Source organism: Drepanopeziza brunnea (genome assembly GCF_022702325.1).
Source record: "Drepanopeziza brunnea f. sp. 'multigermtubi' strain 214-2 chromosome Unknown ctg13, whole genome shotgun sequence".
Lineage (NCBI taxonomy): Eukaryota > Fungi > Ascomycota > Leotiomycetes > Helotiales > Drepanopezizaceae > Drepanopeziza > Drepanopeziza brunnea.
The window spans coordinates 2,089,316-2,117,273 of NW_027094076.1; the positions used below are offsets into that span (position 1 = coordinate 2,089,316).

The following is a 27,958-nucleotide window of genomic DNA, read 5'->3' on the forward strand; positions in this document are numbered from 1 at the left end:
TTCTTCTTCTCCTTCTTTCCCCTTTCCCCCGCCCTTATCTCTCACAGCTGAAGTAAACCGAACTGAACTGAACTGAAGTAAACTGAACTGAACCCAACCGAACCGAACCGAACTGAACCGAACCGAACCGAATTTATCCATCTCCCAGCGCTCGGCAGAGAGCCAGCAGGGTATCTATCTATCTATCAGGCTTGATTACCAGTAGGTATTGAGATCTCCTTTAGTAGTTTTATTTTTTTTGGGGGGGGGGGGAGGGATGAATGAATAGGTAAGGTAGGAAGAAAGGGATTGAGATTATGATTTTTCATTTTTCATTTTCATTTTGATGGATGCTACAGTACCGGTATGGGATGGGATGGGATGGGATGGGATGGGATTGATAGGTTATGTCCCGAGTACTTGGTTCGGTTCGGCTCGGTCGGTTGGTTCCGGTTGCGGTCCCGGTTCCGGTTCCGGTCCGTTTGTGAAGTGGGGAAGCGGGGACGCGGGGGAGCGGGGAGGGTAATGTTAATGTTAATGTCAAAGGTTGGAATTTTAACTTCAACTCTGATTCCTTTTGGGGTGGAGCTTTTGATACTTGATTTTTGAGGGGGGAAAACGACGGGGGAAGGAAGGGAAGGGGGGGGAGAGGGAAAGGAAGCCAACTTTTGGTTTGGTATGTGCCTGGCTAGAGATGTGATTGGGTAGACGTCGCTTTTGTGAAGGGTGGTGAGTAGAGTAGATGAGGGGAGTAGGTGAGGTAGTAGGTGAGGTAGTAGGTGAGGTAGTAGTAGAGAAAAGGCAAATAGGTAGATAAAACAGAAAGACAGACAGACAGACAGATATATATATATATATATGCATGGATAGTAAGGGAAGTAAGTAGTGCGTATCGGCCTGCTCTGGATGGATTGCGTTACCTTACGTTGCGTTATGTTATGTTATGTTAGCAGCGCAAGGACGGAGTCTGAATCTGAATCGCAAAGTGTTAGTGTTTATGCTCTTCAAGGAGTGGGTGGTCTTTGGCTAGAGCCTCTGATACCTGAAAAGACGTTGTCGGGCTGTTGCAGGATGAAGGAAGGTCTCTAGGTATATTAGGCCATATATATTATAGTGGTAATCTCCCTGAAATACGGCTGCTACTACTACTACTATGTCTTCCCCAGCATTGATCGATAGAAGCGAAGTCATTTGCTCACTCCCCTACCTGCCACGCTTCATGTATTAGATTAAAAACAGCCCTACTTAGGAGCACCAGGCTACCTTGAACTATCTTGGCTCTCCTCCTCCTTTCTCTGACCGCCGGCTAGCTTCTTCTACTTCAACCATGGCTACTTCAGAGAAACACGCTTGCTGGAAGGCTGGCTGTCACCAACCCCATCAAAGCTCGAGGGCGGGCGCCCGTTACAAGTTCTGATCTTTCTTTTTTCCCCTCTTCCCAAGCAAGGAATCCGGTTTGAGGATTCATTTTATGGCTAGTGCACCGAGCGTGTGCTTCCAGAATTTAGGTAGGGTGTGTAGGTATCTACGGTAGCTTCTTATCCAAAGAGGGCCTGGGTAGGTAGGAGTTCCATGCTGGGACTGTTTAGGACTACATATATCACGCTTTTAATGGAAATATATATATATATATATATATATTGTCGTGCAGTGTGGGTTACAATACTGGAAACTCAAATGTGCGTTGCAGGTCTGCGTTTGTACAACATATATATATATATACATATCCCCAATGATCACCCCTCATAGTAAATCAATCCAAACCTTTCATCCTCCATATCATATCTCTTTCTATTCTCTTCCTCATCACCAGCTCGCTCTTGCAGATATTGCAACCTCCATCTACTCTACGGAAAGGCAAAATAGTAATAAGAATAATATATATACATACATATATATGTGAATATCGAAACCTCAATCCCGTAAATTCACTTCTCCCTTCTCGCTTCTCTCTTTCCCACCCACACACAAAAAAAAAATTACATCTACTCTATATGTGCCAACCCCGCCCCGTCTTCCATCAGCAGCGAGGAATGGCATGGTGGTTTAGTGGCTATACAGCCGCTGGCCGCTTCCAAGTACACCTGTTTGATAACCAACGACAATAACCTATTCAATTAGGTTTGTAGACTGGAACCTCCAATCCCATACCCCATGGATTCGAGCTTCCAGTTGAGTTTTGCCAAAATTCTGTACAATTTTTTTCGTTTCCCTTTCTTTTTGTATTTTTGTATTTTTGTTTTTTTGTTTTTTTGTTTGGGGAGGGTGAAATTCTTTTATATTCTGTCTGATACGTAGGTGGTGGGAGTTGGTTGACCTGACAACAAACAACTATAGCCAAACATATGTATCGGTACGTTCTCCATGCGGCAAGGCTTTCGTTTAGTTACCTACAGCCCTGACACTTTTTTTTCCTCCTTTTTTTCTCTCTCTTCTTCACAATCGGGTCTTTCTACATAACATCGTAATAAGCTGTCAGTAAGGATATAAATAAGTAGGTAGGTTTGTAAGTGGTACGTACGTACGTAACAATGCGCCCAATTAGAGAGGAAGGATTGAGATTCGTACCTATAATGCTTGGGTACTTAAGGTACTTTTACTCTTATGCCTAGCGACGGCCAGTTATTTGTATGGATTCAATACTGTACATACAATAGGTACAATACCGCCAATTCCAATTCCAAAACCAGCCAGCCCAGCTCATCCAGCCCATCCATCCCAACTCTTGAACTGCAGCCCTCCCTCCCTTTCTTCATACAAACAAGCATACAACTACAAACACAAACACACACAAACACACACACATACAATCACAAACAAAATCACAAACACTCACAAGCACACACAAGCACACACAAGCCCAAGCAAGCACACCATACTACAAACCCCCATATCTTAACCCCGTACAGTGAGTGCAACTCCGCCCGTCTCACCCATAGAGAAGAAAGTCCAGGAATAAGTGCAATCGGGGATACACACCACACCATACCATACCATACCATACCACACCACCCAGCACCCGCCACCGTCACCCGCCATGACCACCATCACCACCACCACCAGCAAACCCCCCTCCCCCATAAGGAGACCCTACTCCCTCCTGCTATTATATTCGCGAGAGGAGGATAGATAGATAGATAGATAGATAGATGGAGGGAGGAAGTAAAAGATTTCATTTCCCGCGCACACACACACACACACACACACACACACACATACATACATACATATATATAAAGACAAAGAAAGGCCCCCGGGAACAGGAACCGCACCACCATGGCTGCTAAATCCTTCTTCTTCTTTTTCTTCTTCTCCTCCTCCTCCTTCTTATTCTTCTTTATCCACCCTCCGCCCTCCCTCCCTCTCTCTCTCTCTCTCCCTCTAGCTTCTCAACCCTCAACCAATCGATCGCTTCAACAGCTGCCGCAAAATAACTGCTGGATATTGAACTATCATCGTCGAGGTGGGTAGGTGGCTCGTGACGTTTTGTTTTTCGGCGGTAGTAGAGTGAGTGAGTGAGTGAGTAAGTGGGTGGCTGCGTCGTAGGTATGTATGTGCGCAAACGTATCCTGATACCTCAAAGGAGGCAGGCAGGCAGGCAGGCAGACAGGCAGGCACACATCTTAAGCCCCCTCCCTCTGTTTTCGGACATTGAGATGCAGTGTGTGTGTATATATATACCTTATATATATGATATGACATGCAGCTTCAAATGCTATCCACCTACTGTATCCTCTCCTCTCCTCTCCTCTCCTAAAACGCTACCTACCTCTCCACCCGACCCCCTCCGCCCCCCTCCCTTTTTCTTTCTCGCACCCATCCCCTACTTCCCAAAACCCCCAAGAGGAGCACATATAGTACACAAGCGCCAAGCCCGCCGTCACCAAAAACCCAGACGAAGGATGCGCTTTTCGACTTTTGTAGATGCAGCTAGCGGTATCTCACCTTGCAGTCAGTAAGAGACTAGAAGTAGGAAGAAGTAGGAAGCTGTTGCTGCCGCCGCCGCGCAGGGAGAGTGCATACGCGCAGAGGGACGAAGAGTAACTAACTTCCTTGTATGACCTCCCCCAGGAGAGGAGGACGGGCGCCCTACCCTGCCCGGCCCGGCGAGGAGGGGAGAGAGAAAGAGAGAGACATGCTCGGTATAGACCGGGGAGAAAGAGGAGTACGAGATCGTATAATTAGAATATAGTAAGAAGAAGAAGAAGAAGAAGAAGAAGAAGAAGAAGAAGAAGAAGAAGAAGAAGAAGAAGAAGAAGAAGAAGAAGAAGAAGATGAAGAAGAAGAGAGATGAGCAACCGCTGCCACGCTTGGCTGGCCCCAACGACGACTCTCCTAGGCGAAAGTAGCTCAAAGGCTCAAAGATTTTTTCCTTTTCGGGGTTATGCTTATGGTCGCCAATCAGCGAAAGATCCAGCTCCATTTCAAAAGTGAACTCCTGTGGGGTTATGGTCGCCAATCAGCGAGAGATCCTAGCGCCATTTCAAAAGTGAACTCTTGTTGACTTGAAAACCCGAACGGGCTAGCTAAGCGAGGCTCCCTTCCCACCATCATATACACCGACCCCTTCCATCTTTCGAAATCTCTTTCTTTGATTCTCCTCCATCCACCAACGCACAACCAAGACAAAGCAGGTCGATCAATACAACAACAAGGTACCATCATGTCATACTACTCCGACAGCGTGTACTCGCAAGACGGGACTGCGGAGCGACTCCCGACCCCTGGCAGAGGGGGCGACCGGTATGGCGCGCAGCCTCAAGCGTCTGCTCGGTCGTTCCCCTCTGTCGGGGGTCATGGTCAGTATGCTGGACGGCCTCAAGCTGTCGCCCGTTCTCCTTCCCCCGTCGTAGGTTACGACCCGTACGCCATTGCCGCGCAGCAGCCTTTCTCCCGGCCCCTCCCCCGCGTCAGACGTCGCGATCAGAACGTTGGGCGCCCGCAAGCTGCCGACCGCCGATATGCTCCGGCCTCTTCCGCCGCTTCGCAGTCCTACTATCAACCCATCCCCGACCGTCATGGCCCTGCCTCATACGAGGGGTACGGGAACTTCCAAGGTGGTGCCTCCGGCGCGTCGCGAGACTATGCAGGCGCGGAAGAGATTGACAGCAGAGCCTCGATTCGCACGGAGTACGGTCCTGGCCCGGACAGCTGTGTTATCCCCTCTCCTCAGCCCGAGGTGACTTACGAGCAGGAGACAGCTGGCTATAATTTCGGAACCAACCAACACGCTGCCATGTCCCACCCTACCCGCCGGGTGCCCTTTGACGAGCAAGGATCTTCTCCTCTTCAGTTTGAGGCTTTTCAACATGAGGAGCCATACCCAGACGGCAGTTACGAAGACCAAGGCAGAAGTTTCGGTGGTCGATCTGCCCGAGGACCATTGACGCATTCTCCTCTGACGTCCCACCCTACCCGACGCATGACCTCCCACGAGCAAGCAACATCTCCTCTTCAGAATGAGGCTCTTCAAGATCAAAGCGGAAGTCTTGGTAGTCGATCTGTCCGAGGACCACTGCCGCATATTCCTCTGATTCCGTCTGTCCGGCTCGCCAGCCTGCCAAAGTTTCCCACGCCCCCCGGTCCTGTTGTCCAGCCCTTCGGAGCTGGTGGTACAGGTGGAATCCCGCTCACGCTCCCGCGAAAGCACGAGTACACAGTGAGAAATGTCAGCGATCCTAGCTCGGTCGTAAAAGTGGTATGTAAGAACCTTCTAGTGAACGAGCTTTAGCTAACTTACAATAGACCAATGTCCAGGCCACAGGGGAACCGGCAGGACCGGCACTTGGGGATCTCGCAGAAATCAGCGGTCTTGCCGAGAAAGTCATCAGCGCTCTTGACAACGATAGTAGCTTTGGTACCTTCGGCAACAAAGTCAAGCAATGGTTGGGAGACGTGCCTAGCTTCGTTGATTGTTTTCAAGATGTCGTTGAAAAGACTAAGAGTGCCGAAAAGTCGCTGAAGCACGACGAGAACTACTACGCCAACCTTGAAGATTTCCGAATCCGCTCCATGTCCAATTCAGTAAGTGGTTGTCCAAATTCTCACTGACAGAATTGTAACTGACTCTTTGATAGGCATTCGAAGCACTGCTGGATATGATGAGGAAGGTCGAGGTCGTCATCGGCGACGACAAGTCTTTGGCCCGTAAGACGCGATCAAAGATCATCAAAGGCCTCGGCGAGTTACACTATTCGTTGGAGAGATTGACGGCGAAGATCGAGGGTATATTAGGGGAGGAGGTCCAGAAGTCGAGATATGTGTTGAACAAGATCAAGGCGTGCCGGCAGAATCTGAAGGTACAAAACCAATGAATCTCAAGCGGACCACAAGATCCTCTACTGCGAGCAGAGATAAATCAGATAGATGTACCTAATTCTTCTCCGAGAGCAAGAAAGGGCATATCCAATGAATTGCAGATGGATATCCTCGTTCTATTTTGACGCATTCGTATCGAGTGAATTTGTGCCTGGCGCGATTGGAATTGCTGATATGAGATTGATCGATCTCTCTGCTACTTGGCCAAGAGCTTTTTAGCCCGTGTACCAATGCCCTTCATTGAACGGCGACCGGAAACATTCAGCAGAGGATATCGAAAAGCCTTCTTGATCTTGAGAACATCAAGATAAGCTGAGTCTGCTGCTCGATCCTCAGAGGCAAGGTACAACGTCTCCTGTATAAACGGTAAGCAATCTTGCCAGGCTGGAGTGGGGGATTTCAGGAGCTCACTGCTCCCAGTGTAGGAAATTCAGCGAGAGGCTGAGAAACGGAATCGAAGTCGATCCATTAGTCCTGGTTGATATTGTCTTTATACACCTTGTATATTGGTCGGGATCCGGACTTGCAAGGCCACCCGCAAATACACAGAACGCATAAAACAGGACTTTTACCGTACATATTCTAGAAGCGGTCTCTCACGCCACCAGATAGGACGAGGTTAAGCTGGGGAATAATTCATTGTGCTGCTCTTGCGGTACAGTATACATGTCCGGCCCAGATGCTCGAGAAAATGGGCTAAGTAAGTAGATGGCTTTCTTCGATAATTTGGGATTTCAGGAAGCTAAAGAAGTCGATGACTTTTTACACGAAGAAACATACACGGAGATGTAAACCGCGTACTGTTTGAAGATCCGGCATATCCAAGACTGTATAAAAAGTTGTATTCTCTAGGTAGCTACCCGGGCATACCTTCTCGAGAGACATCCCTCGCTTATGTAAGCCACAAATCTACGCTAAGATAGCAACATCCAAAAAAAATCCCCATTCCGATAATCAAATTCTTCCCTCTTCCAACTGCACATCCACCGCCAGCGTCCAATTCAACCCACCCTCTCACCCAATATGGATGCCCACGCCCTCCTCACCTCCCAAGGCTGGCGTGGCACCGGCAACTCCCTCCATCCCACCTCCAACACCATCGGCCTCTCGCGGCCCCTGCTCGTCTCCAAGAAAGTCGACAACCTCGGCATCGGCAAGAAGCAGCACCGCACGAGCGACATGTGGTGGATGAACGCCTTCGATAGCTCGCTCAAGGGCCTGGACACGAGCCACGAGGGCCAGGTGAAGCAGACGGTCACCAGCGGCGGCCTGGACATGGTGCAGAAGGGGGGCGCGAAGTGGGTGGGGAGCAAGGGCGGGCTTTATGCGAGTTTTGTGCGCGGGGAGGGGCTGGGCGGTACGATTGGGGAGAGGGGGCAGGAGAAGACGGGGAGCGAGGGGACGGGTACGGGTACGGGTACGGGTACGGGGAGCGAGATTGGGAGTCGGAATGGGAGTGCGAAAGACGGGAAAAGGAAAAGGGAAAGGGAGGACGATGGGGAAAGTAAGGAGGAGAGGAGGGAACGGAGGGCTGCGAAGAGAGCTGCCAGGGCGGAGAGGGTGGAGGAATTGGTGCTTGAGGCTTCGAGATCTGAGGAGAAGAAGGCGAAGAGGGCAAAGGTCGAAGAGAATGGCGAGACGAAGGAAGAGCGGAAGGCGAGGAAGGCCGCGAAACGGGCGCTCAAGGGACAGGAATCTAAACCTGCTGACGAGTCAAGTGAAGACGCCGAGACGACATCTGCAACGAGGCCCGAGACCAAAGAAGAGCGCCGAGAACGAAAACGACTGAAGAAACTTGCGAAGGAGGCTGCTTCGACACAAGCGGAGGATTCATCCGAGAAGGCAAAGAAGAAAAAGAAGCGTAGGAGAGAGTGATTCCCATGCCAGGAATACGGCTTTTTCATCTTCTGCATCCGAGGCACGGCGTTTGGGAGCTTGAAATGGGTATACATTTGCAGCGATTTTCTTGTAGAATTGCACAATACGCAGAAATCAAGGCTCCTTGGGTATCTTGCCTGGCTTGTTCGACAATAACCATGGTCTTCGCTCCCAGAACTCATCCCGGATGATGTCTACGTGGTGGACTGTGATTCTGGCCTTCGCTCTCCTCTTCCTGTCCTTCTCCTCTTGGGTCTTGGACAGGGCCAGCTCTTCTACTGTCTTGGCGGAGTCTTCGTCTATGATCTCTGATTTTGTCCCCGGCTCGACTAATTCGTACTACGAAGGGTCTGATAAGAAACGGACATGAGTTTGGGGCTAGAGGATGACTTACATCCCGAAAGACCACACTGCCTTTCTTGTATATCTCAGGCTCGTTGTTGTAATTGATCTTGAATCTCGAAAACAAGATCTCATTCTTATCCGCAGCCAGTGATCCCTTTAAAGTCAGCATGCTATTTTCTCTGCTTCGTGATCCAAGACTTACAGCCAGCTCCTTTTCAGCACCCTTGGCATCAAACCCACCATTCAGAATCAGCGCCCAAAAAGTGGTGTTGTACAGATTATTGATGTGACCTTCTAGGATCAGCCACTTTCGACGGGAAACGTGATGCCAACTAGGGCTGTCTCACAATCAACCTGTCTCCAGCTCATATAATCTCTCAGGTTCTGCACGCTAGGGTACTGTACCGCCCTCCCATCAAAACTCGGCAGCGGCGCCGTGAGCGGCACGTCCGGGAAGTGGGTGGACCATAGATGGACGTAGTAAGCTGTGAAAGTTGACACAATCGTCGAGACCAATTTACTGCCTCACTATCAGCCCTACAAGTCCTCCATACCTGAAAGAAGTTGGGAAGACTCGTTCCCCATACCTTGACCGCCTCTCAAACAGCGTACAGGTTTTGTGGAAGACGAAGCTACTCCACAGGTCAGGTCCGGCCCTCCAAACCCATCCCCGGATGGAGGAGTTAGTAGCGGGAGGGTAAACACCTACCTATACTCATCGCTGATCCCGTACGCAAGGACGATATCCGGCAGCTCGTTCATGACGGCCATGGCCGCCGCGTTCATAAGATCCAGCGCCCGTCTGTCGTTCGGCTTCTCGAAATCATACTTGCTCGCGAACCTAAAATCTCTCTCGTGAGCCTTCAAACTCCTCCTTGCCTTCTCTCCCCACGGCCTGGATGAGACGGGGAAAGAGAACGGAAAGAGAAGGGAAGGGAAGGGAAGGGAAGGGAAAGAAAATAAAAGTACTTGTGGAATCCCCGGCCGTCGATGCGCACCACGATCCACGTGTTGGGGATGAGCAGGTCCGGCTGCTCGAACGCCTTGACGTATTCGTACCTGTGGTTGTTCGCATTAGTGGTGAACGAGAATGTGATATGGTAAATGAGGGAGGGAGGGTACTTTGAATTGGCCATTCTGTCTGTGAGTTCGTTGGTAGTTGTGTGTACCTCCTAAGCGATTTAATGGAGAACGGAAGGGAGTGATCGAGACACATTCTCGGGCTGGGCGGATTGATGAATAAATCTCTAACCGAGACAACGTCGGATGACCAGGATGTTCGAGTCCAGCGAGATAAAAGTGTAACAGAAAGCTCTACTGCCCCGTACGAAAGACTTCACAGTTAGGTACGAAGTTGAATCTGATTGCTGCGAATAGAGACTTTAGAAGGGTGCCTGCCCATTTCCTCCTACTTAAGTCACGTGATTATAAATGACCTCCTTCTGAAGAAGATTTTCTTTCCCGACCGAGGCCGTTTGCTTGCTGTCAGATCCAACTTGGACTCTCGGAAGCCTGATCGTATGAAGCCTGATCGTATTACCAAAGATGGTAAGAGATGTTGATCTCTTGCATTGCACAGCAGTAGCCGTCTCAGCCAACAGTCTTTGAGAACTTCATATCTCGTCCAATCTCCTTCTATGCACAGCGCAGGCTCTATTTTCATGATAAACATACTAGAGCAGAAGTCTTTCCCAAACATTCCCCGGGTCTTCAGCTCGAAAATCCTTCAGCATTCAGCCATCAGCCAGCCGTAGTGCGTCTGTGCCGAGACCAATCCCGGATGGCCAACAGGCGCGTCGAGCTCTCCAGGCTGCACGCCCTCGAGATGCCGAACTCGAGGGCGTGCCTGAACTCGTTTCTCTGCGCTCTTAGTCAGTGCTTCGCATCATCGTGATATACCTAACATTCTCAGACTGGGAAGATACTCAATACCACAGACGAAAACTCCTCAACCCCAGATGCAAGGCACTCCCATTAGCCGGGCTTGTAAAGTAGAATGTGCCGTCACCTCGCGGGTTGGAACATCGAGGCGTCGGCTAGACTCGAGCTACTCATGAACGGGACAGTGTTATATAAGCCTCAAACCTGCCCTCACCAAAACAACCAAGAGGATCTGTGAATAGCATGTCGTGAGGGAGGGAGACGAGTTCACTCCTTGACAGCGCGGCGGAGACCTGTATCTGAGACGACGAGAACGAAATGTGTACCGCAGTAAGCAGGAGGAAGTGTTTAGAAGAGCATTCAGAAATGGGTTGGTATTTCTATAAAGTGGTAAGCACACTGGCATTCTTGTACCACGTTAACAACGGATTCTCCCCATTCTTCGTTTCCGTCTCCTCGACATTTGCCAATGCTCTCAAGAACTCTTCATGCGAAGAAACTTCCGTGAGTTTGCCCGTGATAGCTCTATACATGAGTTCCATCACGTTAAAATCCGTAGGGAACAGAATGTCGAAATAACCTTGATGTACCTGTTCTCAACTATCAGTACTCTTCACTTTTGACAATTGATAACAGAGGAACTATAGACAGCGGGGAGGTAGAAGGAGACTTACTAAAGGCGTTGTCACAGGGACCGTTCTCCTCTTATACCTTGTCTGTACAACCGGCGCATTGATCCCCTTGATCGTATCCGGCAGGTCATGAAAGTCACTCGTCACTAACCGATGGCGTGGGAAATACATCGCCAGGATATCAAAGAACTGCATCAGTCTCGTAGGTATGTACTCCGGATCACTCAGATTGGGTGTGAACGGCATCAGATTCCTCAGTTGCCGCAGAGTCTTGCTACGGTATAATGGCAGGGAATAACATCCTCCTGTTGCAGCCTGCCGCACACGTAGAAATCTGGCAGCAACAGGATCGATGGTAGGTACGAAGAACTCGAAAAAATCGCCTTTCGAGTCTATCAGTACTGTGCCTTGTAGGGGCTCTGCCGTCCACGGATCATATCGAATGGAGTCATGAGCGAAGTTGTCAAAGACTTCCATGGCTAGAAAATAGCATGGAGCCGGAACGACCTGGTCCCATTCGAAAATCGACTTGTTGATGATTTCCACCTTGCTCGCGTGCCCCCTCGAATCCGCCGTCCTCAGCAATTGGTTCTGTTGCAGCTTCGCAAGGTTGGTTGAGATTTCAATGATCTTGAATTTAGTACGGTGGTAGACTTGTGGCTCTACCTCACGGATATAGTCCAAGATATTGAGCATTAGAGTCCCGTTACCGGCTCCCATTTCGTAGATTACTAGGTCGTCGTATGGATATTGTGCGTGGTATGGACGTTGTGAGACCATGTAGTTAGATACCAGGTATCGAGCTATAGCTTCTCCGTAGTAGGGGCGAAAGAGCTCGGTAGGGGTGTGCCATAGCTGTCTCGTCTCATTGGGCTCCGTGAGATCCAATTTATCTTCAAATTCCGTATACCGCTGGCCTAGCAGCTGGTGGAATTCTGGCTCGTCTTCGAGCTGGCTGAAGTTGAACGGCTCTCCAGGCGTGAAGATCACAACTTGTTTCGAGAAATACCCGTACGAGGGATTGTATAGAGAGTCTGCAAAGAACGTAAGTCCTGATCTTAGGTCCGAATGCGAGGTAGACCGACCTTCTATAAAGTCTCGCATGAGCATCTTGACTCTCCGCGGCCTCTCCTTTCTCCCCCTGAGCTGATCCGCGGTGACCATTGGGTACTTCTGGTATTCGCCCGACATATCCAGAGGGAACAGGTCCGTCCTCTGCTGCCAATGGTGATCATTGCGACTCGCGCCATTCCCATTCCCATTCCCATTCCCTCCCCTCCCAGAGGCATACCGGACCTGTGTCCGCCGCAGCTGTCGGCCACATTGTATCCTGACTGGCGCTGACGACTGTGATATCAGAGACTTGCAAGGTCGATGGGTGAACAGCTGTCGAAACAAGCGGGAGATGATTGGGGAGTCCATGTGTTTACATGTTGTTGAGGTTGGGAGCTTGGTCGCGAGTCGCGAAGTCAAAATGTCCAAGCTCCTGCCCGTAACCCGACCTCTTTCGCTGCACCCACAATACACGGCGAATCCTTGCGACAATGTACATCATCACTCGAGAATGGTGACATGATGTCTGTGAGCAATCATCCAAAGGCCTACGGTACTGCGGCCGTCACGTTCGCATTCGTCGCCGGCGTCCTTTTCACGCTGGGCTTCAAGGACTTCTACCCAGACCTCGAACGCCGTTACCAGCGACGACGAGGCCAAGGAACTTCCTCTTCATCTGCTTCCAGAACACCGAGAACCTATCTCCCGCCCGTCAAGCTCGATGATAACACCCGCAGCGCGCAACAGTCAATCACCGGTCTCCCAACACCGCCCTTACCCGAAGGAATCGAAGGCTGCATAGGCAATACGCCCCTCTTCAAGGTCAAGAGCTTGTCCGAAGCTACAGGATGTACCATCCTCGCCAAAGCCGAATTCTTGAATGGGGCTGGAGGAAGCCCCAAGGATAGGGTTGCGCTCAACATGATCCGAATGGCTGAGGAGGAGGGTTTGTTGGCTCCTGGGCGTGGGGATACGATCTATGAGGGCACAGTGGGCAGTACGGGAATCTCATTAGCGACTCTGGCAAGGGCGTTGGGCTACAAGGCACACATATGCATGCCGAATGATCAGAGCAAGGAAAAGTCGGATCTGCTGCATCATCTGGGAGCTACTGTTGAGAGGGTCACACCTGCACCCATTACGTCCACGGAACACTTCGTAAATTTGGCTAGGAGGAGAGCGGCTGAACATACTGCTTCCAAGGAAGATGACAGTAAGGGGTTCTTTGCGGATCAGTTCGAGTCGTTGGCGAACTACAGGGCGCACTTGAAGAGCACTGGACCCGAAATATGGGAACAGACTGGTGGGCAAATTGACGCTTTTGTTGCTGGGGCTGGGACTGGAGGTACGGTCTCTGGGATTGCAAAGTACTTGAAAGAGGATATGGGTATGGGGAATAACCTGAAGGTAGTCTTGGCTGACCCAGAGGGCAGCGGACTTTACAATAAAGTGAAACATGGAGTCATGTTTTCGCCTACAGAGAAAGAGGGGACTAGGAGGAGACAACAGGTCGACACCATTGTCGAAGGTATTGGTATCAATCGGCTTACTGAAAATTTCGACGCTGGAAGAGAGCTCATCGATGATGCCGTGAAAGTCACGGATTTGCAAGCACTCAAGATGGCCAGATGGCTAGTCGAGAAGGATGGTGTATTCGTGGGAAGCAGCAGTGCTGTCAATTGCGTTGCGGCTGTTATCACTGCACTCCAGATGCAAGAGGACAGTCGAGTTGTCACTATTCTTTGCGATAGTGGTACGCGACACCTGAGCAAGTTCTGGAAGAAAGTCGAAGAGCTAGGCTTGGAAGAAGAGCACGATCAAGCTGATTTATTGGCTCTACTTGGCATCCAACCCGAGAGATGAGGGTATCCCGGCACTGGGCGAGGATTAGGTAGTCCTGCTCCTTGAATGAGTACCCACGACCTTTCCTATTACTTTGGCAACTCCAAAACTTGAATTTCACCTGATCATCAGCATTCAAAGCAGGTTTGCTGGTCGACTGTCGAAAATGCTTTTCTCGCCCAGGTCATATGAGATAACACAAAGCTCTGACAACTAATCGTCCACAGCTCGGCGGCTAGAGCAGGTGAGACCGGCCAGGAAAATCAGATGAGTAGAGTCAAAGACGGCATAATGCGGATCAATGCTTCTCTATTCTAGCACCCTATCTACACCAACACTCGGTATCCCGTCACTCCGCGTCAACCTCATCCCCTCTCTACCAGCCCCAGCCATGTATGCATCATCACCAACCCGGAGTATAGATGCCTAGTTCCGATCATCTGTCGGCCGCCTGACCGGCCGTGCGCTCATCAAATAAAACGCCCGGATTCCCCAGTCAGTCGCCAAAGCGCTCCACCCCAGTCGTCATTTTGTGTTTAGTAGATGGAAAGGCGCTCATATCAAGTAGTTACGCTCAAACAAAGGTTTTTGTCCAGGTCAGCAGGGCGTTGGTGCCGAATCGGGATTTTTACTTTAATCCAAAGGGTTATCAGGATGAGGTGGCAGAGGTTGATCCGGCGGCTTGGCGGGCGGTTTGTTCAGCTGCTCGGACGGGGGCGAAGAAAGCGTGGGCCATAGCTTCCTTGGCTGTTAGTCGTTCCTATGAATTGTTAGTAATGAGCCGGAAATTGAAGAGCGGGAACAGACTTGATGGTCATATCTCAATAACTTATCAAGAAAATCAATAGCCTCATTCGTGACAAATCTCTGGTTCTCTGAGTTGACAAAGCTGTGCCAGTTCTTCTTGGGGAATCGGCCAAGGATATCGTCGTACTGGGCATCCAACTCAATCTCGTACTTGTCAAGGTAGTCGAACAAGTCTTCGGTACCGAGGACCTTGGCAATCTTGACCAGTTGGTCGGAGTTGCTGTTGCCATGGAAGAAAGGCTCCTTGCGGAAGATCATGGAGGCGAACATGGCTCCCAAGGACCACATGTCAAGAGAGTAGTCGTATTCCTGGAAGTCTACGAGGAGCTCTGGACCCTTGAAGTATCTGGATGCGACTCGCACATTGTACTCGGTTCCTTGGTGGTAGAATTCCGCGAGACCCCAATCGATTAATCGTAACTAGCCATGTCAGTTCCGCAATTTGATCCATGAGCCAGAACTCCAACCTTCTTATTCTCATGATCAATCATGACATTGTGAGGCTTCACATCACGGTGCATGATTCCCTTGCTATGGCAGTAATCGAGTGCCTAACAAATCAGCGCCGACCTTGCAATACCCAACCCACGGCTAGAGTCCATACCTTCAACAGCTCAAAGATGTAGTATCTGACATCATAGTCCACAAATTTGGGATAGAGTGATCGAAAGTCCGTGTTGTTGACGTACTCGAAGATCAAAGAAGGGGTTTTGCTCTGCATCATGAATGAGTCGTCTGTCTCTTCATCTGACAATACAAAACCGTCGGAAGCGCATTTGCCTCCCCCAGCTTTGGGAGCAAGCTCAGGACAGAAATTAGGAGAGGACTGGTTTACTTGTTGGTCTCGAACGACGTCCAGCAGCCCGATGATGTTCGGACCGCCCGAGAGGTTCTGCAGGATCTTGATCTCCCTCTTGATCTTCTTCTTCTTGACCGGCTTCAGGACCTTGATCACGCACTTCTGGTAGTTGACGACGTTTATGCCTTCGAAGACCTCCGAGTACTTTCCACGTCCTGTCTCGAGATGTATTAGCCATCTGCATATGGAGATGAGGGGATGGAATAGGGTAGGATAGCTGCAACTCCAGCCCGGCCGCGCATACCGATCTTTCGCACGACTTCATAATTTTCCAACACGCCCCAAGTTATGTTGACGCTATCGTAGTCCCAGTAAGACCGCGGCATCTGCTGGTTGACATCCGCATAAACACGCGCCATTGCAGCGGGCCTGCTGGCAAGGCACAGCGCAGCACGGGAGCGGTGGGAGGGAGATTGTCGCCGCTCAAAGGGGATCGCGGGCGGCGGCAAGGATGGACGTGAGGCTCTTCGCAGCGTAAAGAGACACTCGTATGCTGTCTGTGATGTTAAAAATGCCCGAGGGTGCGACGGCGAAGAGCCTGGACGAGAGGGCACTGGGCTGGATTGGAGTTGGAGTGATTGCCGCTGGTGCAGAAATGCCATGCAAAACCCCTCGCTAGCCTGATCGGGAGTGGGGGTGAGGTTAGTGAAAACCCGAGTGCTGTTAGCTGTATATTATCAAAAATATCTGCTTGTTAGGTGCACGCGGAACAACAACATCTTGAACAGGTAAGCTCGCAAAGTCGCAAAAGACACAAAATAACTTATAGGTCCTTATACGAATCGAGAAGAACCGAGAAGAATCTCGACAGAAAAGACGTCGAGAACGGAACAATCAGAGCGTTTCAGTCATCCTCGAATACCTACCTACCTACCTCCCTATTCAAGCTTCGAAATTTGAGCTTCGCAATACCAGGGCTACAAGCAACTCCCATAACATAGCGAATTGTCCACCTCATAACTTTTCCCATCTGCGGGACAAAAAATAGGTAGAAAGGGGCTCTGCGAAGGGGTTTTCGGCACCACACCTACCGACAAAAAACCAGAGCTCCAGACGATGTCCACGTCGTGATATACCCTAAACGTCCTCCTCCACTACCTCCACCATCAACATGCTCTACGACCTCAACGTCCCCTGGATACCCTCCCAGCCTCCCGCCCACCTCGAACGCACCATCTCCTTCCTGTCGACCCTAGGCTACAACACCCTCGCCATAAACCACACGCACTCGGGTCCCCTCCCCTCGCAAGTAATCTGCGCCATACCTAGTACGCAGCCCTTCCCTCTCCCAAAAAACACCACTCTCCTCCGACGCTGCACACTAGTCTTCAGCGACCCCTCGCAAAACTACCGCATGTCCACCCTCGCCGCCGCCTACGACATCTTCGCACTCCGGCCTACGAACGAGAAGGCCTACTTGGCAGCCTGCACCACACTGACCGAGCATTCCTTGATTTCGCTGGATCTCACGCAGCGCTACCCCTTCCACTGGAAGCCGAAACCGCTCATGACCGCGGTTAACAGGGGCGTGAGGATCGAGATATGCTATGCGCAGGCCTCAGAGGGGGGAAGTGAAGCGAGGAGGAACTTCATCAGTAATGCTATGGCGGTTGTGAGGGCAACAAAGGGACGGGGACTGGTGATTAGCAGTGAGGCGCAAAGCGTGCTGGGATGTAGAGCCCCGGCGGACGTGGTGAATCTGCTGGGGGTTTGGGGACTGGCGAGAGAGAGGGGGGCGGAGAGCATGGGAGTGACGAGTAGGGAGGTGGTGGTTAATGAGGGAGTGAAACGGAGGAGTTTCAGGGGCGTGGTCGAAGTAATTGATGGTGGGGAGAATGAGCTTGCGAAGGTAGATGCGGAAGGGAAGGGCAAAGGCAAAGGGGGAAAGGCGAGAGAAGAGAATGGGAATGCGCAGAAGGGGAACAAGAGGAAAGTGGAGGAGACGAACGCTGATGGGACGCCGATGTTGAGCAAGAGAGCTATGAAGAGGGCGAAGTTGGCGTCGAAGGCTGCTGTGTCGTCAGAGAATCTCAGCAGTAACTCGGCAGATACCCCAGTTCACGAGTCCGCAACCCCCAGCACAACGAAACCAATACCAAAAGTCAAGAGCTGACATCAAACACCATGCCTTTGATTTGCATCTCTTTGCTTTGTACGAATGCGCTGATCAAATGATGAAGTGAATGTTATCTACAGCCAAACATGTCGCCTGGACAATCTATTCCATCCCACTATTTCCCGGTTCACCCTCCCTATATCCCCGTCCCTCTTCCAACGTAATAAAGATCTCCCTAAGAAGCACCTGGTATACAGAAAGCGCACCGTCCTATATCCGACCCAATCTAATCCAGAGTAGTCCAATCCAATACAATTAATGTGAAGACATAAAGGCACATGCATATCAATTACATACTCACACCGTTCTCTTGCCCCTTTCCTCGCTTAACCCCACAACAAACACAACGACTACAGACCTCACGCTCACCGCTCACGCTCTCGGCTTTATTTATTCGGTTTCGGCAATCCCGTAGCCAAGCCCAAAACAAGATTGCTCGTTAGACTGTACGTCCCGATGTTAATTCTCTGCGCTGCTGCTTGTTGTTGTAAGGCGGCTCTGTAAGAAGGAAGTTAGCACGGCACGCAACCACGACGCAGTGCAGCCGAAAGACAATCTGAAGATGAAAAATGACGCGGGTTTTGTTTTCTCTCAGCTCAAGGGCATGGCTTGGGAGTGAGGCAGTGGATAGATAGAATAATAATGTGAAGGAAAGAAAGTAGAAAAGAGGAAGAAGGGAAGGAGGAGGGAGAGGAGGAAAGAGGGGTGAATAGGCTTACGCAGCTTCAGGGTTCAGCGCCGCCGCGTCGGTTGGTTTCATCGCTTGCGCGGACACTCCTGCGGCCCTGGACACGGAGAGTTCGATGTTGCTCTGCGGGGCTGCGGCGGCTGGCGCTTGAGGAGCGAGGCCTGGTGCTGGTGCTTGCGCGAGAGGAGTTCCTGCTGGAGGTGCCGCGGCAGCAGGAGCATTCGGCCCAGGAGGAGTCTGTGCTGGCGGGAGTTGGGCAGCGGGTGCGGGCCCGGTTTGCACGATGACTGCTGGCTTCAGGGTTGCGGAATTGATGGCAGCCGGCGCGGCGCTGGTTTAATGTTAGTACTAGGAGATCTTTGTCTGGAGACTGGGGATTCGCTTCGGTGTGCGATCCCGGCTAACGAGCAAGTGTAAAGTTACCGAGGACCTTTAGATGGGTGTCCGATCCTTGGAGTCTACCCAAGCGAGGGAAAGGGGATAGGCAAAGAATTCAAGCTTGTACGTACGGCATAGGCATCGGTGGTGGAGCCGCAGCAGCTGCTGGAGCGGGCACTGGGTTCCCTGGCATTCCAGTTTTGACGATCGCAGCGCTTGACAGCGTGCCTGCTGCTGGAGGATTGGCGGGCGCATTTGCAGCGGCTGGAGCGCCGGCTGGAGCAGCGGCTGGAGCGGCGGGAGCGCCTGTTTGGACGATACGTGCGGTAGAGAAAGTTGAGCTGCTAATTGCTGCGTGCTGAGTTAGAAACAGATAGAACAAACTTTTGGGTCGTTGGGAATGAGCAGGGAAAATTCGCAAAGGAGATTGGTTCCAAATGTCACATTCAGAGTCTCGAGAAATTCTTGGGCAAGTGCTCCTCTCGTGACAATTGATGAAGTGAATTTAGCCATGTCTGTGAGGGGAGAGAGGACGAGAATGCGACGGAAGAGCAGGATAGACTTACCAGCAGCGGCAGGGGGCTGGCCCATCGCAGCCATTGCATTCGGGAAGGACCCAGCAGCGCAGAGACAAGAGCAGTCGCATGCACCACCTGGGAGCAGGGTTCCGGTCCCAGCGGCGAGAGCCCCTGGGGCGGCAGGCATTTGGGCTGCGGGAGGCGCGGGGGCCGCTGCTAGAGCGGTGGCTAAGAGCTGTCAGGAAGGTTCCTTCGAAGAAGTATGCAAAGGGTAGGAACGTACGCTGATTGGCGATGGCAGGATTATTCGTCTTGACAATGGCAGGCGTCATTCCACCAATTCCTACCGCTGCTCCAGGCGGAGGCATGGCTCCTGGAGGGGGCATGCCTCCTGGTGGGAGCATGCCTCCTGGTGGGGGCATGCCTCCTGGGGGCATACCTCCTGGTGGGGGCATGCCTCCTGGAGGGGGCATGGCTCCTGGAGCTGCTGCTCCGCTGGCTATATTGTTCATTAGCGAAGGTAATATTCAAGTCCGGAAGGAATCGCCTTACGCAGAGCGGCAGCAGCAGGATCGTTGGTCTTTACGATAGCAGGTATCTTCCCGCCACCTCCAACTGCTCCTGGAGGAGGCATTACGCCTGGTCCCATGGCCGGGGTCACCGCTGCTACGTTCCCCGACACAGTAACAGTGATGATTCGAGTGACCCTGTCCCATTTAGCATCCATACCCAAATTCTGGGGGAAATACATACCCTGCGCCTTGTGCTGCCAATCCTGCCGGTGCCGTGATTGTCTCCGTTACTGTCTTTATCGCTTCGCAGGTCCCGTTACTGGCACCTAGTGCTGTTACTGTGTTTGTTTCTGGCGCTGCCGCTTTTGGTGGTTTTGCGCCTTCTTGGTTCGAGCCTGCTGGTTTTCCTCCAGCCGGAATCCCTCCTGCCACAGTTCCACCTCCTTGACCACCTGATTGGAGCGCCCCGTTTCCTTGTGCTTGAGTTCCAGACCCTAGATTCTGCGATCCTGCCATTCCTCCATTGCCTGTGACCGAAATTCCTTCTCCAGCTGTAGTCCCTTTTCCAGCAGGATTTGCCGGAGCTTCGCCACCGATTTGGGTCCCTCCTCCTATTCCTAGTGCTTGAGCTCCAGACCCTTGGTTCTGTGATCCTGCTGTGCCTCCGGTGCCCGAAACTGTGATTCCTTGTCCAGCTGTAGTTCCTTTTCCAGCAGGATTTGCTGCACCTCCACCACCGACCTGAGTTCCTCCTCCAACTCCTAATGCTTGGACCCCAGAACCTTGGTTCTGTGATCCTGCTATACCTCCAGGGCCCGTCACTGTGATTCCTTGCCCAGCTACTTCTCCTTGCCCAGCAGGATTACTGCCTGCACCTGCCTTGGGGGCGCCACCTAGCGTCGACAGCAAGTCTGATAGTTCACTTCGTTTATGTTGATGTGAGAAAGGGACATCGGCCTGTAATCGCGTCAACTACGTCGCCATCTACCCTCCAATTGTGCTTACCCGTGCTAAACTCGAAATAGCCACCAGCAGCAGCGACGTGGATATCAGCCTCCGCATTATGAATATATGTAATTAGAAGCTGGACAATAATCCTAAAAATGTAAAAACCCAACAGACCAGCCGTGGTATGTTGAAAGGAAAATATTTGGGAAGCGATTTTGGAAGCGATTCCAAAAAAGAGCGTGACGGGCAACTAAGAGATACAGAGGCAAGTAAAAGACGAAGTGAAGCACAAGAGAATGCGATTCGAAAGCGTAGGGAAGCCAGTCAAGCGGAAACAAGATCAGGGACGATCCGAGACCGTGCGGGAAGGCAAGAAACCGGGGCCGAAAGCCATAACTCAGGCCTAGACAGAGAAATGCAGAAGGAGAGAAGGCAGAGAAGAGGCAAGAAAAGACGAGATGAAAGGGCCCATGGTCGACGTCGTGATTCTGTTACCCGGCAGAGCGTTTCGCGATGCAGACGCCACGAAGAGCCCGGCGATTAGGCTCACTTGGACGGGCAAACCGCCAGCTGGTAGTTCGATGGCGTCGTGCCAGGTCGTCTCATCCGAGTCGGAGAGTTGCGGTCGTCAGACACGGACACGGACACGGACAGCCGGGCATGGGCAATACAGTATTGGGAGGTGCCCCAGACAGAAAAGGTTTCAATGTTTCATCGCGGGTGCTAAGCGAGCCATGGTCGGACGTCTCAGGAGATCGCGGACCTCGCATATCACGATGTTAACAAAAGATGTATGCGATATGGGAAAGTGACGGGGAGATGAGGCCAAACATCTCGAGGCGATATTGGAAGCGGCTCGGTTTCATTTGACCAACAGCGCAGATAGGTACCTATTAGAACGTAAGTTCACAACTGCTCGCCTTATGACACTGACATTGCTTAAGCACTGCCAACGCGGCGCAAATCTGGGAGACCTTGTATAGCGAATCGCACGCTGGAGTCATGATAATGGGCATAAGCTCGTTGAGCGGGATAGTTTGGATTAGACCGTGAGCCAGATTTGTAGCGTGAAGCGTAGTCTATGATCTGCTAAGATGACGCTGGTGTGAAATCTGTCCAGGTAGAATTGTTCAAGAGAATATAAAGTCCAGATGCGCCGATAGAATACATATATTACAATGTAATATACGTGAATATAGATTCGTGTATGAATAATGACGATTTGACAGTTTTGACTTGAGGTTGAAATAAAGTCAAGCGTGAAGTCTTGGTCTTGGGTTCCAATATCTCCGAGCTCACTCGCTTGTAGCGGCCGCTAGCTCAGGACTTCCATCGATGACGCGCTGCATCTCCATACCCATCGTCGTCGTCGCTTGTTGACATCGCCTTCGCCTTCGCCTCCATCTCCACCTCCTCCCAAACCCACCTGATATTCGTGTGCTGCGGTAGTAGCAGTCAGGCTGATCTGACGTCAATGAGCGTCGAACTTAAAATATCCTGTGTCTCCAACCTGTAACTCTACTTCAACCGGTTTTTCTCACTGCTCCGAATACATATATATTTAGGTAGCCAGTACTTCGCTTGCCCCGTCAACATGGCCCTCCACGTACTTGATAATTACTACCTCGCCATCACCCTTCTGATCACAGTCGGCTATCAACTCTTCTTCTTTGCCATAGCCTTCTCCCTCAAGTTCGACAAGCTAACAGGTAATCCAACCCCCCCCCCCCAAACTTCTCTAAACATCTTCAGATTTCGCGGGAGGAACCAACTTCGTAATCCTAGCCATCATCACCTTGATCTTCTCCGGTCACCATGACACCCTCAACGCTCGCCAAATCGTATGCAGCATCTTCATCATGCTCTGGGGCGCCCGCCTCTCTGGCTTCCTCCTCTTCCGCATCCTCAAGACTGGCAAAGATGATCGGTTTGACGATAAACGAGATAAATTCTTTCCCTTTCTCGGATTCTGGATCTTCCAGATGCTGTGGGTCTGGACTGTCTCCCTGCCCGTCACCATCCTCAACTCCCCCAATGTGAAGGCATACGCGCAGCCGAGTTTTGGCACAGGCAGAGATATTGCTGGTGTGATTTTGTTCGGCATTGGACTGATCATGGAGAGCGTTTCTGATGTGCAAAAATACTTGTTCAAGGCGAGACAGAGCGACAAGAGTGCTATTTGCGACAAGGGGTTCTTCAATTGGACGAGACATCCGAATTACTTTGGGGAGATTATCATCCAGTTTGGTTAGTCCCCCTCCCCAACTACTTTACCTGATCAAGTTTTAAATACGAGGCCAATCAACCCCAGGAATCTTCATGATCGCCGTCTCACCCGCAGCCAACGGCTATGTTCACGGCGGCGCTTACAAAGCTCTCTACGCCTCCATCCTCGGGCCTTTCTTCCTCACCATCCTTCTCATGTTCGTATCGGGCCTGACGTTGCAAGAACGTCCCGGCGCCAAGAAACGCTACGAGAAAGACAACCACTGGGACGAGTACTCGCGGTACTTGAACCGCACGAGTATCCTTATTCCGTTTCCGCCGATGCTGTATGAGAAGCTACCTACGATCATCAAGCGAACGGTGCTTTTGGAGTTTCCCATCTACGTGTTTGATCCGAAAAAGCATTCGGATATGAGTAAAGGGCAAGCGACAGCGGAAGAGGGAGCGAACAAGAAGAGCACGGATCAGAGACAGAGTGGCGATCAACTCGTCGGCGAGAGTTCGCGGAGAGAGTAAATTCCTGGAAGAAACTAACGATCGGATGAGCGTAAGATGGGAAATGTAATGTCAAGAGTAGTGTCCTATGTTACCTACCTACCTACCTAATTAGCTACCTAATCAATGGATGAATGAAGAGTGCAAACTCACTACCTCTTACTTATCCGAGCCTAGAAACTAGAAATCTAAATATCGTCCCTCACCCTTCAAGTAAAAAGCCACGTAAAACAAGCCTCGATATATATATATGTGTGTGTGTGTGTGTGTGTGTGTCAGGACCTAGAATTCAGTTGATATGTATGATCTGTGGTTGGGGTTTTGGGTTGATTGAAAGAAGATGGAGGAGGAGGAGGAGGAGGAGTAGGAGAGGTTGTCTTGGGCCTGGACCGACTGATGCAAAGACGATGGCATATGTGTAGAGAACATAATTTGATAGTGTAAACTTATTAGGTTCACACTATGTTTCAATCATAGTGGGAGTTGACCTCACAAATATTGGGGACTTTTTTGAAAAGAAGATATCCCGCGAAAATAATCTGTCCCGCGTCGCAGCGAATGTTTTTTCTTTTAACATTCTTATATTCTATTACGAGCTTGTTGATAAAAAAATTAATATTTTATCAATATACGATTTCGCAGATTTTTTAGGCCCCAAAAGTTGCGAGGTCAGTTCCCACTATTATATGCATATGCATATGCGGGAGGTGAATACGTATATTGTTTTTGAGCGGGTGATGCTTACAGAGTTGGCGGGTTCCTGGAGGGAAAACAATCTGTATGAAAGAGCAGGTGGACATATGGTAGATGCGCAATTGTTCTTTGGAGAAAATGAAAGATAGGTAAATGAAAAGTAACAAAAATGTCAGGTCATTTGCGTTATTTTGTTTCGAAACAATAGCAGGTCCGCGTCTATTGAATCTCCGTACTATGTAGTATTTTCCGGGGAAGCGCTTAAGCTTCACGCTAAGGCCGACGACGACGACCGACGACCAGCAAGGCTGGCCGCCGAAGTATCTGGTTGAACCGTCCCAACTTGACATCGACCAACTATCTATCCCCAATTCAACTATTCGACTTCACCCTCTCACCGAATTCCGTCCTTCACTTCTACATTCGCTACAACTTTGATATCTTTGACAACGCCGACGACTCCGAGCCTCCAACCTCTCCATTGATCCAAACCCCTTCAACCCGATCCAACTAATCAACCGGCGCAACCGCTACGATGGAAGCCAAAGAAGTCAGCACGCGTATCCACGCGCTACAAAAAGCCCTCGCAGAAAAGCAGCCCGCGTCAGTCGTCCTCTCTATGCTGGAGACTCTGAAGAAAGAAGTCGTGCCGACCGAGGAGCTACTCAGAGTATGTTGATTCTGATGTTGATCCTATCGCGCATTCCTCATTGGGAATCCTGTCGTCTATCTCTCGCTCTCCTTTTCCCGCTTTTCTTCCCTCTGGCTACTTATCTAACAAATGCGCGCGCTCTCTCTCCCTCTTACAGAACACCAAAGCCGGCATCATCATCTCGAAGCAAAAGACCAACCCTAACAAGGATGTCGCAAAGCTCGCCTCGGAGATCGTGCAGAAGTGGAAGCAGATTGTGCAGTCCGGCCAGTCCAAGAAGAAAATTTCTAGCACCCCATCCAACATACCCGCCATCTCCTCCCCGCCTAAGAACGCCGCCTCCTCTCCCGCGCACCCCAACGATGCCAAAGGCTCCTTCAAAGGCGATATCACAAAGCGGCGCTGGGAGACGGAGAAGGTGGATGTCAAGCGCACTGGAACCCCTTCTCGCGACGCCTGCATCGGCCTCCTGTACAACGGTCTGGCGTTCATGTCCACCGAGCCCAGCAGCACCATCATGGTCCGCGCCATCGAGGTCGAGAAAGCAGCCTTCGACGCCTTCAAGGGTGACACGCCCGAGTACCGCTCCAAGCTGCGCTCGCTCTTCCAGAATCTCAAGGCCATCTCCAACCGCGAGCTCGCGCCTGCAGTCATGTCCGGCGAGATCCCACCCGAGAAGTTCGTCGTCATGTCCCATGAAGAGCTGAAGAGCAGCGAGCGCAGGAAGGAGGACGAGAAGCTGCAGAAGGACAACATGAAGAAGGCCCAGGTGCCCATGGCCGAGAAGAGTATCAGCGATGCGCTCAAGTGCGGGAAGTGCGGCCAGAAGAAGGTCAGCTACAGCCAGGCCCAGACGCGGAGTGCCGACGAGCCTATGACGACCTTTTGCGAGTGCACGGTGTGCGGAAACCGCTGGAAGGTATGATGTCCCTCCCCTCTCCACTCCTCTCCGTTCCATCGCCCCCAAGGTCCCAAATATTCGGAAATGCTGACCAGGAAATCTAGTTCTCTTGAGCTTTGGGCGCGAGGACCTACCTGCCTACGGGCCGGGAAACTTTTCACTTCTCACATTGTGCCTTTTCTATGGATGGGCTCCTTTCTTCACGGATGGTTTGGGGGTTTTCGGGACACGACTCTTTAGCATTTGGGGGTTTTCCTTGGCGGTAACGAAATAACCATGAGCAACGGTTTTTTTTCACCCCTTCTTAATTTTCAGCTCTGCGCTTCAGAAGGGCGTGTTATGCAAACACACAATACCCCATGAGGCGTGAGACTTGGCATTAATTTGCAGAGTCTGGTTCTCGTAGGCATGGATACATAGCTCAGAGGATAATAGAACGTCTCAAACATACATACAGAATGGGTCTCCGTTTAGTGTGATTGCCGAAAATACATCCTTTGGCGTTTTCAGACACGTCTCCTCATTGCCTGACTTCTCTGCGAAAACCCCTTCTACCCGGTGAATTCTCCATACGCCTGCCATCCTTCTCCCAATGCAGCCAGCCCCGAGCGCCAATTCCTATCCCATCACAGGCCTGTTTCAAATCACCTCCTGCTCCCCCCAGCAGCATTAACATTACTGGCATGCGCCAACAAGAACTTACAGCACGTCAACGTGAACTTGCACGCCCGGCTCCACGCGTCATCTTGCGCAATCCCCAGCTTGATGCTCACGTCCCCAATCCTCTCTCCCTCGATCCTATACGGCAGCGCCAGCCCCCTGCCTCCTGCTTCCCCACCCCTTGCGCTCTCTTGCTCGACAAACGCGCCGAGCTGCCGCAGGCATTCGAGGAATGCAACCATGGCGACGTCGAAGCGGCGGTGCATGAACGTTAGACCGAGGGGCATGTCACCTGAGGAATATAGCTCGAGGATGTGCCGCTTGGGTGGCCGGGTCGATGTGCGCGAGCTGCTGGGGGCGAAGATCTCGTGCTTGATTATGCGAGACGTTGATCCCATGGCTTGGAGCTCGTAGTTTTGGAATTTGAAGCCAAGTCTGTCGGCGACTGTTTGTAGCAGTAGCACTGTGTGGCCCCAGGCGGCGTTTATCTCTGGCCAGTCGACAGGTACGTTCGAGAGACGGCCTAAGCGTAGGCCGTTAATAGTCCCGAACTTCCCGTCGTGGGATATGCAGAAGGTGTCGTTGTAAACATTTGTACGTTGCAGTTTCTCAAGGAGTTGGGTGTCGTGGTCATATTGGAGGTTCACGCTATCTCGCACGTTTTGGAACTCGGCCAGCTTCATAGCGAAATCGTTCCGAGAACGCCAGAAATCCTCTTCTTCGATGTCCAGGGCTCGAGCTTCTTCTTCAAGAGCGGCGATCTCTTCGTCCACGGCTGCCTTCTCGGCTTCAAGCTTTCTGAGCTCGGCGATAGCTTCTTGCTCCTCCTTACGAGCTTTGGCCAGGGCGACCTGGGATTCATTTATTTCTTCCTCTGTTGGTGCTGATGCGTTGACTTGTTTGAGGAAGCCTACGTAGGCATCTCGTTCTTTTGTAGCAGCTTCCAGCCGTTGTTGCAGGCCTGAGACTAAGAGATCCGTACACTCTGTACATACTGGATGGTCAATATCTGATCTTGCAGATAGTATCTCAAAGAGTCTAGAGGCTCTCTCCATATCCTGGGACATGGCCTTCCCGCGATCCTGTGCCCCGTCCAAACCTGTTTTGCTCTCGTATAGTTGGCTTTTGGGTTTCGTGTTTTCGGGCGGTTTGACTGTAGCTGGAGGCACCACTTGTGACTCTGTGAGCATAACGAACGACATAGCTGGGTTGCCGAGTCCGCTCCGTGTGATATCGGAGGAGGTATGGTCGCTTCTGCGCGGAGAGCCTATAGTTCGTTTAAAGACTGGGGAGCCGGCATTCTGAGATACTCGGTCATAGAGCTGTTTGCGCTCTTGAGGATATGCGGGTCGGGAGGAGGGAATGTTTCTGAGTTGCTGTGGTGAAGAGGCGCCTGAAGGCATCAGATAAAGGCTTAGGAGGAAAGGCGAAGAAGTAGGTAAGCCGCATACCAACTAACAAGTCAAACGCCGCTGGGTTGAGATCCTCTAAAGAGCTGTCCAGCTTCAAAGGAGTCCGGCATTTTTGGCAATACATCTTGATTGAGAAAGGATAATGTTCTTTCTCTTCAAGGCGGA

The 27,958-nt window shown here is 51.1% G+C and overlaps 11 protein-coding genes across 11 annotated transcripts; 6 read left to right on the forward strand and 5 right to left on the reverse strand.

Moving 5' to 3' along the window:
• Positions 1–4,642: 4,642 nt before the first annotated feature.
• On the forward strand, positions 4,643–6,293 carry L3040_007734 (uncharacterized protein; the record flags this gene model as incomplete). Its single annotated transcript, XM_007291684.1, has 3 exons — positions 4,643–5,677; positions 5,725–6,003; positions 6,057–6,293. 3 exons carry the CDS (start codon positions 4,643–4,645, stop codon positions 6,291–6,293), a joined length of 1,551 nt encoding a protein of 516 aa, XP_007291746.1.
• A 1,027-nt stretch (positions 6,294–7,320) lies between these two features.
• L3040_007735 (uncharacterized protein) lies at positions 7,321–8,172 on the forward strand (the record flags this gene model as incomplete). The annotated part of the gene is made up of 1 exon (XM_007291683.1): positions 7,321–8,172. One exon carries the CDS (start codon positions 7,321–7,323, stop codon positions 8,170–8,172), a length of 852 nt encoding a protein of 283 aa, XP_007291745.1.
• Positions 8,173–8,289: 117 nt separating this feature from the next.
• On the reverse strand, positions 8,290–9,656 carry L3040_007736 (uncharacterized protein; the record flags this gene model as incomplete). The annotated part of the gene is made up of 8 exons (XM_066154965.1): positions 8,290–8,514; positions 8,570–8,674; positions 8,723–8,811; positions 8,868–9,040; positions 9,108–9,152; positions 9,230–9,361; positions 9,490–9,579; positions 9,643–9,656. The coding sequence occupies 8 exons, from the start codon at positions 9,654–9,656 to the stop codon at positions 8,290–8,292; spliced, it is 873 nt and encodes a 290-aa protein (XP_066010841.1).
• Positions 9,657–10,781: 1,125 nt separating this feature from the next.
• On the reverse strand, positions 10,782–12,357 carry L3040_007737 (uncharacterized protein; the record flags this gene model as incomplete). The annotated part of the gene is made up of 4 exons (XM_066154966.1): positions 10,782–10,991; positions 11,076–12,067; positions 12,119–12,251; positions 12,325–12,357. The coding sequence occupies 4 exons, from the start codon at positions 12,355–12,357 to the stop codon at positions 10,782–10,784; spliced, it is 1,368 nt and encodes a 455-aa protein (XP_066010842.1).
• A 251-nt stretch (positions 12,358–12,608) lies between these two features.
• L3040_007738 (uncharacterized protein) lies at positions 12,609–13,949 on the forward strand (the record flags this gene model as incomplete). Its single annotated transcript, XM_007291680.1, has 1 exon — positions 12,609–13,949. One exon carries the CDS (start codon positions 12,609–12,611, stop codon positions 13,947–13,949), a length of 1,341 nt encoding a protein of 446 aa, XP_007291742.1.
• Positions 13,950–14,577: 628 nt separating this feature from the next.
• Positions 14,578–15,953, reverse strand: L3040_007739 (uncharacterized protein; the record flags this gene model as incomplete). The annotated part of the gene is made up of 6 exons (XM_007291679.1): positions 14,578–14,688; positions 14,736–15,155; positions 15,203–15,286; positions 15,340–15,450; positions 15,571–15,749; positions 15,839–15,953. The coding sequence occupies 6 exons, from the start codon at positions 15,951–15,953 to the stop codon at positions 14,578–14,580; spliced, it is 1,020 nt and encodes a 339-aa protein (XP_007291741.1).
• Positions 15,954–16,705: 752 nt separating this feature from the next.
• Positions 16,706–17,707, forward strand: L3040_007740 (uncharacterized protein; the record flags this gene model as incomplete). The annotated part of the gene is made up of 2 exons (XM_066154967.1): positions 16,706–16,862; positions 16,920–17,707. 2 exons carry the CDS (start codon positions 16,706–16,708, stop codon positions 17,705–17,707), a joined length of 945 nt encoding a protein of 314 aa, XP_066010843.1.
• A 389-nt stretch (positions 17,708–18,096) lies between these two features.
• On the reverse strand, positions 18,097–20,868 carry L3040_007741 (uncharacterized protein; the record flags this gene model as incomplete). The annotated part of the gene is made up of 8 exons (XM_007291677.2): positions 18,097–18,208; positions 18,430–18,729; positions 18,908–19,127; positions 19,343–19,522; positions 19,578–19,793; positions 19,847–20,001; positions 20,048–20,763; positions 20,812–20,868. The coding sequence occupies 8 exons, from the start codon at positions 20,866–20,868 to the stop codon at positions 18,097–18,099; spliced, it is 1,956 nt and encodes a 651-aa protein (XP_007291739.2).
• Positions 20,869–22,348: 1,480 nt separating this feature from the next.
• On the forward strand, positions 22,349–23,496 carry L3040_007742 (uncharacterized protein; the record flags this gene model as incomplete). Its single annotated transcript, XM_007291676.1, has 3 exons — positions 22,349–22,463; positions 22,507–23,001; positions 23,066–23,496. The coding sequence occupies 3 exons, from the start codon at positions 22,349–22,351 to the stop codon at positions 23,494–23,496; spliced, it is 1,041 nt and encodes a 346-aa protein (XP_007291738.1).
• Positions 23,497–24,703: 1,207 nt separating this feature from the next.
• On the forward strand, positions 24,704–25,834 carry L3040_007743 (uncharacterized protein; the record flags this gene model as incomplete). Its single annotated transcript, XM_007291675.1, has 3 exons — positions 24,704–24,838; positions 24,978–25,739; positions 25,826–25,834. The coding sequence occupies 3 exons, from the start codon at positions 24,704–24,706 to the stop codon at positions 25,832–25,834; spliced, it is 906 nt and encodes a 301-aa protein (XP_007291737.1).
• A 531-nt stretch (positions 25,835–26,365) lies between these two features.
• L3040_007744 (uncharacterized protein) lies at positions 26,366–27,917 on the reverse strand (the record flags this gene model as incomplete). Its single annotated transcript, XM_007291674.2, has 2 exons — positions 26,366–27,774; positions 27,833–27,917. The coding sequence occupies 2 exons, from the start codon at positions 27,915–27,917 to the stop codon at positions 26,366–26,368; spliced, it is 1,494 nt and encodes a 497-aa protein (XP_007291736.1).
• Positions 27,918–27,958: the final 41 nt, after the last annotated feature.